The sequence below is a fragment of the Nylanderia fulva genome, unplaced genomic scaffold, assembly GCF_048542155.1.
Source record: "Nylanderia fulva isolate GAGA-0341 unplaced genomic scaffold, ASM4854215v1 Scaffold1022, whole genome shotgun sequence".
Taxonomy (NCBI): Eukaryota; Metazoa; Arthropoda; class Insecta; order Hymenoptera; family Formicidae; genus Nylanderia; species Nylanderia fulva.
In genome coordinates, this window is record NW_028189218.1 from 11,086 (window position 1) to 19,398 (window position 8,313).

Sequence of the window (8,313 nt, forward strand, 5' to 3'; positions counted from 1 at the left end):
CCACTCTTTTAAAATTTTTGTCTTTCCCCTCCAGAATTTTTTCTAAAACCCCCTCTCCAATTTTTAAATTTTTCCTTTTTTTTTTTTTCCCTCCAAAAATTTTCTAAAACCCCCCTTCTCCTATTTTTTAAAAGCCTTTTTTACCTTAATTATACCTTATTATACAATCTTTCTTTTTGTCGACCTTTTCAACTACGGTTCATTTTTTAATCCCCTCGGTTCAAAGAAAAGCAGCACATAATTTAAAACTACATCCAGACAGAAAAACTGCGAAAAAAAAATGGACGAAAAGTAAAAAACTTTTTTGTACTTTTATTTTTTTAAAATAAATGTAGAGCCCCACGGGCTTAATTAATTCTTATTATTTATTTTGCCCCTGTAAAAAAAACCCGTTTCGACTTGGTTTTTGGTCCTTATAACCAAAAATTAACATTAAAACTAAAATGATGTAAAAAAAAATTTTTTTTTTTTAAAAAGTAAAGGAAAAACCAAAAATTTTAAAAAAAAATTTAAACGCCCCTTAAAAATTTTTTAAATGAAATATAAAAATTTGTTCCTTTTTAATATTTCAATATAAATATTTTTGCCCCGTAAACTTGGGGGAGGTGGAAAAAAGACAACTAATTAAACACTTTGTTATTCTATCATAGATGGTTTAAAAATTCTCTGTGTCTTTCTAAAAGGTTTATCGGGGTTTTTAAAATTTTTTTTATAAAAACTTCAGAAATCTCTCTTTTCCTATGTTTGGGGTTTTCCGGAAAAATTTTTAATTTTGCCTTTAAAAAGTCCAAAAATCATTTCTATGTTTGCTTAAACATTTTGATTGCTGACATCCTTTTTTATTAATTTTTTTAAAAATCCGAGTTTTAAGGGTCTTTTTTTTGTCCGATTTGTGGCGCCCCATTTTTTGCAGTCAATTTTTTAAAAAAACCCTTCTCTTTTTGGGTTTTTGGGTATTTTTTTTTTGGGGTTTTTAAAAAACTATCAAGTTTTTTTTGAATCGTATAAATAACATTTAAAGCTTTTTTTTCTTAATGCCCTAATAGTCTCATTGGGTCTTAAATAGGGCAAAAAAATCCAAGACAAATATCAAAACATTTTTTTTGTACTACTTATGAGTTTTTTCTAAAAAACGTTTTTTTATACAATATCCTCGTGACCTCCGGGGGAAAAATTTTCAAAAAGATTTTTTTACCCAAAATTTCTCTTAAAAAATTTTTTTCTGAAACAAATGCGGTCGACTAATTTTTAAACGTGTTAATTTGTATTTAAAGGAGGTTTGAAGAAATTTTAAATACTACCGAAAAGGTGGGTTTTCGGTACCACTTCAATGTTTCATTGTTTCTAAAACCAAGTATCCAAAAGTTAATTGTTATTTACTCTGTTCTGTGAAATTTTGCAAACGGTGATGGTTTTTATTAAATAGTCAAAATGTTATCCATTTTTTTGCTGGAAATTGAAAAATATCAAAAACGTACCATAAAAACGAAATTAAAATTTGAAAAAGTTAAAAACATTCTTTCTCAAAAAACCCCCATCTAAGTTGCTAAAATAGGTAAAAGGGGGGACCCTTGGCGCCATTATCTTTTTTCAAAATTTGGGGTTTTGAAACAAAAACTAAGATTCTAATACGCGTCGATTCCATACAAAAATTGTGTAACTAAATTTTGTGTTCAAAATATCTTTCCAACGTTTTAAATCTTTTAAACAAATTTTCCTTAAAAATTTTTTTGTGAAAAAGAAGTGACGTCAGAGAATTAACTTTCATTTTTAAATATCAAATTCTTGATTTTATTCCGAACGTCCAACCGTCTTTAATATGGAGAAGGTTTCAAAATTTATGTTCCAAATATCTGAAAAAAAAGGCTGACGTACACCGGGCCCCCCAAAGGGCAAACAATTATACGTAAAAGGGGCGTTAACTTTGTAATTTTGGTAGCCGAACACGGGAAAGGGTTTCCCCTTTTTGGTAAAAGTCGTTTTTGTCCTTTCAAAATCATTTTATTATCTCGCCATGATTTGATTTAAAAAAGGGGTTCTACCCAAAATTTCTTGGCGGTCTTTTTTTTAGTTTAGATAGGCCCTGATCCTTATAAACATTCATTTTGTCTATATAAAATTTTTTTGTCCATAAAACTTATTTTTCCCTTATCGGCTGCCCCCTAAAAATGTATCGTTTTTCCGTAGATAACTTGACATTGTTTAAGTTGTTTAAAATTTTTTATCTATGCATGGGGTTTCTTTTTGCTAAAAACCCCTTCCGTTTAGTTACCTCTTTTTTCGATTCAACAAGATATTGGAATTTAGTGAAAATTTCTGGGGCTTAGCTATATCGTAAAAATGTTGGGGGTCATTCTTAAAATTCTTGAGACAGGCAACCGTTTTCCCCCCAGTAAAAACTCTAGAAGTTCTCGGAAAAAATTTTTTGCTCAAAAATTTCCCCCCCCTTTTTGCCCGTCAATTTTTCAAAGGGGTTAATGAAACTTATTTTTCGTATTAAAATTATTGAATTTTAAAACGCGTTTTTCCTTTTTTGTTTTATTAAAATAAAATTAGGGTTAAAATTAAAAATTCAAAAAAACTTTTTAAAAAAGTACGGAAGAACAAAAACCTTTTTTTTTGATGTTAAAAATTTTTTGGGAAGAAGAACTTAGTTAAAATTTAACTTTTAATTTCTAATTTTACAACTAAATTTGAGTTTTCTAAAAAAAATTAAATTTTTTTTTTTTTTCGCTTTCTGTGAAAAAGATTTTTAATTCTTTCTTGATGTTGGGTGGAAAAATAAAATTTTTCCCCTCGAACAAAATATTTTGTTTTCGATGTAAAAACTTCTTCTTGATACAATATGATTTCACAAAATGTTGGTTAAAACCTAAGTAAAGATGTTTTAAAAAACCACCTCCGTTAAAAACATCATTCGGTCATGTGCCCAGTAAAAAATTTAAAAAGTAGATTTTGTATCGCCATATGAAAAATTTTAAAAAAATTGGAGACCCCAACGGCTTAAATTCTATTATTTTTTTTTGATGCCTGGACAAGAAAAAACACTTTTTGACCTTTGGTTTTGGGCCTTATCAAGTCAAAAAAAACATTAAAACACAATAGTTTACAAAAAATTTTGATTTTTTTTAAAAAGTAAAACGCAACCAAAATTTTAAAACAAATTTAACGTCCTTCAAATTTAATCAAAAATAATTAATTTTTTTCCATTTTACATATTTCAAAATAAAAAATTGTCACGTAAACGTTTTGGTTTATGGATGGTAAAGACGAACTAATTAAAAAAACTTTTTTTTCTATCATGATCGGGTTCAAATTCCTTGCTTTTTTGGGGTTTATCGTGTTATTTAAATTTTTTTTTTTAAAAAAAATTTTTTCAATCTTCTTTTCCTAGTTTTGTTTTTTTCCCTGTAAAATTTTAAGTTTTGTATTAAAGTCATGCGAAAAATAATTTCTATGTTTGGGTTATCATTTTGATTGCTGACAGCTTTTATATTTTCATTTTTTCTTTAAAATCCATATTGTTCTTTTTTTTTGTCCGTTATGTGGCGTCACAGTCTTGCGTCAACTTTATAACTATTCGTCATATGGGGTTTTGGGGAATTTTCTTTTCGGGGTTTAAAAAAAAAATATCAATTTTTTTTTGGGAACGTTTAAATAACCAAAACCTTTTCTTAATAGATCTCTAAATAGTCTCCCTTAGGTTCTTAAATCGCTTAAAACAGACAAAAATAAAATACATTATTTTTCAACAAAATTATGAATTTTCAAAAAAACTGTTCTTTTTAATTTTTGCTCAAAGACCGTCCAGGGAACATTTTTAAACAAAATTTTTTTTACCATCTAATTTCCATTATGAAATCGTTTATCTGATAACAAAAAAGGTGGTCGACAAGTTTTAACGGAAAAATTTTTTTTTAAAGTTTTTTTTTAAAGGTATTTTAAAAAAAATTTCTCCGAGAAGGGGGTTTTTGTCCCCCAATAGAAATTTTTTTTCCATTTTTAAAAAACCCAAGTACCAGAAATTTAAAATTTTTTATTTACCCTCTGTTTTGTGAAAAAATTTGCAACGGTTGGTATTTTTTAAAACGTGTAAAAAATTTTTCCATTTTTTTTCGTGGTATATTGAAAAAATATCATAACGACCATAAAACTAAATTTAAAATTGTAAAAAGCTTAAACTTCGTCTAAGTCCCTAAAAGTCTGCAAAAAAGGTGAAAGGGGGGACCATTGGGACCTTCTTTTCATAAAATTACGTTAAAAAAGAAAATAGTAGATTTTTAAAAAAGCGTTTTTCCAAAAAATTGGGGGGCAAAAAAAATTTGTGTTTTTATGAAAAATTTTCCAACGTTTTTTCAATCTTTTAAAACTAATTCCCAGGAGTTTGGATAAAGAATGACGTAGAAAATTTTAATTTCATTATCTTCAAAACTCAATTCCTTTTATTTTATTCGCAAGTCCAACCTTTTTAAAAGTGAGAAGTTTTTGTAATGATCGTTCCAAATTCATGTAAAAAAGTGCTGTCGTAACCGGGGCCCCAATACGAAAAAAAATACAAAGGCCGTAACTTTTTTTAATTTTGGGGACCTAACCGGGAAGGGGTTCCCATTTGTGGTATTTAATTTTTTAAAGTCTTTTACAAAAAATTTATTATCTCGCCATGATTGATTTAAAAGAATTATTCTCCCGAAACTTTCTTGACGGATCTTTTTTTAGTTTTGATAGACCCTGATCACTTATGAACTTATTTTGTTATATAACTGTTTTTTCCATAACTGAGTTTGCCCTTATCGGGTTCGTAACTAAAATGTCCCTCGTTTAGTAGAAACAGACTTTTTTAGATTTTTTATAATGATCTACATGTACTAGGTGTTTTTTTTTGCTAAAAAATCCAATTTTCCCCTTTTTTTACCTGTTTCTTTTCTTCAAAGGAAATTTGGAATCTGTGCAAAATTTTTAGGTTTTTAGCTAATCGATAAAATGTTGGCGGAAAACATTCTAGAGTTTTTTTGCTTAGGTGAAAATTCGGGTTTCGCTCACGAATTTAAAAGACCCACTAACATTTTTTTCGATCTAAAACCTAGAATTTTTCACTAAATTCCTAAACCCTTTTTGAACAAAAAACGAGGTAACAAAGGGTATGTTTCTTAGCAAAAAAAAACCCCCTACTACTAAAAGATACATTTTAAAAAATTTAAAAAAGTCAAAATTTTTACGGGAAAAGAGACATTTTTTCGGGGAGCCCATAAGGGTCAAAAACAGTTATTTGGACAACAGTTATATAACAAAGAATTTTTACTAATGATCAGGGGGCTTACTAAACTAAAAAAAATCCGCTCAAAAAATTTTTGGGGAAACAATTCTTTTCAAATCATGGCGAGAAAAAAATTGATTGATAAATAATATAAACACTTTAAACCCCAGGGAACTTCCCGGTTACGGTTCCGAAAATTCAAAAGTTAACGCGCCTTAGTATAATTGTTTCGTCCCTTGGGACCCGGTACAGTAAAAGCCGTTTTTTTCATATATTGGAACGACAATTACAAAAACCTTTTCCATATTTAAAACGGTTGGGGGTTTTTCGAAAAAATCAAAATTTTTGGATTGAAGTAAAAAAAAGTTAATTTCTCTTACTCACTTTTTTATTCCAAACCTTCCTAAGGAATTATCTTAAAATATTAAAAAGTTTGGGAAAAATATTTTATTAACCAAATTTTTGTTTACAAAAAATTTTTTTTTGGGGAACCCGGGTGTATTAAATCTACATTTTTGTTTCAACGATCAATTTTATGACAGATACGGACCCAATGGATCCCCCCCCTTTTCCCATTTTTTCAACTTAGTTTTGGCTGATCTTGAGACAGAATTTTAACCCCCTTTACAATTTGACATTCTTTTTTAAGGGACTTTATGATTTTTTCAATAGTACCACGCATAAAAAGGTACATTTTTTACTACGTTTTTTAAATACCTCACCGTTTGCAATTTTAACCTGAAAAAGGGAAATAAAAGATTAACTTTCTGGGGCATTTTTGGTTTTTTTTAAAAAAAAGGTAAACATTTATATTGGACCAGAAACCCCCTTCCCTGGTAATTTTTAAAAAAAACCCTTTAACCTCCCTTTAAATACAAAAAACACGATTTAACTTAGGACCCGCTTTTTGTTTCAGAAAACGTTTCAAAATGAAACTTAAGATGGGTTAAAAAATCTTTTTGAAAATTTTTCCCAGCGGGGTCACGATTATTTTAAAAAAAAAATGTTTTTTTTAATTTTATTTTATATATTTTTTTTTTATATTCTATATTTTTTTTATGAGTTATAATTTCTTTTTTTCCTAATTTAGTTTTAATTTTCATCTAATTTTTACAGCGTTTCGCTGGAGCCTCGTGCGGTTCGCATACTTGGAAGACGATACGCATTGACGGCAACGGAATTCAAATTCCTCGAAATCGGCATCAGAGTGGATCCGCCGAGTTACGTGGAGATCGCCATAGGAGATCATCGGGGAAAACAGCTATTACTATCTCTCGAAACGTGGAAAGGACTCTACGAGCAACGCCACGCTATTCACAATTACCTGAACAATGACTCCACCTCCAACAACGATGTGTATAATTGCATAAGTGTCGGGCCGCTAACAGTGCGATTTCACAAGATAAACGGCACCAAGCTCATAAGTCTCGAATCGGCGGACGTGCGCATGATGATGGTCGAATCGACGTTACATCGTATGTTCGAGCTCGATTCATGTATCGAAATAATGTACGATCGATTGACGAGGCTCGTCGCAACGGTTGATATCAAATATACTCAATTCTTTAATATTGCATCCACTGTAACGAATGCGAGAGAATTGTCGAATGCGATACGCGCTAGCAATGCCTTCAACATGCACCAACTTGTCGATTGCGAGCTGGTGGCTTTAGTTTTTAATATGTAATAAAACTACATAATTATGTATTAAATATAAGACGAATAAATACTTATATGTATATATCATGGTGTACTTTATTTGCGCGCCACCCGTTACATACTTTGCGAGATATAATTATTGTGTCAAGGACAATGCATTCAGCGAGAAAAAAATCGATATTTTTATCTTACGAGATAAGACCATCCATGCTGCGGCAGAATCGATAATTTTATCTTACGAGGCGCATGCGACATTAAGAGTAAGAGAGACGCACGCCTTCGAGAGAGAGAGAGAGAGAGAGAGAGAGAGATCCAAGCCTGGATGCAGCATGCATTCAAGAGTGAGAGAGATCCAAGCCTGGATTCAGCGCGCGGCGGTATACGCGCTCTCCCATCGGAGCGAGAGAGAGAGGTAGCGCGCGGCGGCGAGAGAGATCGGATGTGGCGGCTCGGGCCTGCGGCGAGAGATGCAGCGGCGAGAGAGAGATTCGGCGGCTCGGGCCTGCGGCGAGAGATGCAGCGGCGAGAGAGAGATCCAAGCCTGGATTGACACGCCGCGCAAACATGTCGCAACCTGTACGGATCAACCCGCTTGATTGTCGGCGAACCTTTTGTTCTTAGTAATTCGCAGAATTATCTTATCAAACTTAGATATCCGATTGTCGGCGCTCAAGCTTGGATTCTGAAACGGCGGCAGCCATTCGCAGAATTATCTTATCTTCGGAGAAAATTTATGAAAACTTAGATACCGCTCAAGCTTATCTTTGATACCTTACAAAGACGCCGCTTATCTTTGATACCTTACAAAGACGCCGCTTATCTTGGATTCGAAAACTTAGCTTATCTTATCTTGGATTTTCGGAGAAAATTTATGAAAACTTTGATACCGCTCAAAGACGCCGCTTATCTTATCTTATCTTGTTTATGAACATATCAAGTAACATGATCCCCTTATCTTATCTTGTTTATAAATATATCAGGTAACATGATCCCCTTATCAGGTTATCTGATATGTTTATAAACAAAAGATAAGCTTATCTACTGATAAGACCCCCTCCCCCGCGTGACGTCACCCCCCTCGCCATCGATTCCCCCCCGCCCCTCTCCCCACCTCATTGCCCCTGAGTTAGAACTCTCCTAGTATACCTACTGGTAGTCACGTTGAATTCTTCATTGAAATCCGGATACTTTAGCACTGGCGCTGTCGTTAATTTTTCCTTTAATTTTTCAAACGCAATTTGTTGTTTGTTTTTCCATTCGAACGTTTCCGTTTTCTTCGTTAATTTTGTTAACGGTTTTGCGATTCGCGAAAAATTTTCTATAAATTTCCGGTAATAACCCGTTAGTCCGATAAACGATTGTACGTCTTTTACTTTCCGTGGTGTCGGAAAATTTTTTAC

General features: G+C 31.9%; 1 protein-coding gene across 1 annotated transcript; it reads left to right on the top strand.

Moving 5' to 3' along the window:
* Positions 1-6,362: 6,362 nt before the first annotated feature.
* On the top strand, positions 6,363-6,965 carry LOC146725134 (uncharacterized; the record flags this gene model as incomplete). The annotated part of the gene is made up of 1 exon (XM_085484228.1): positions 6,363-6,965. A coding segment is annotated over one exon (579 nt), but the record flags the coding sequence as incomplete, so codon positions are not given.
* Between the last annotated feature and the right edge of the window lie 1,348 nt (positions 6,966-8,313).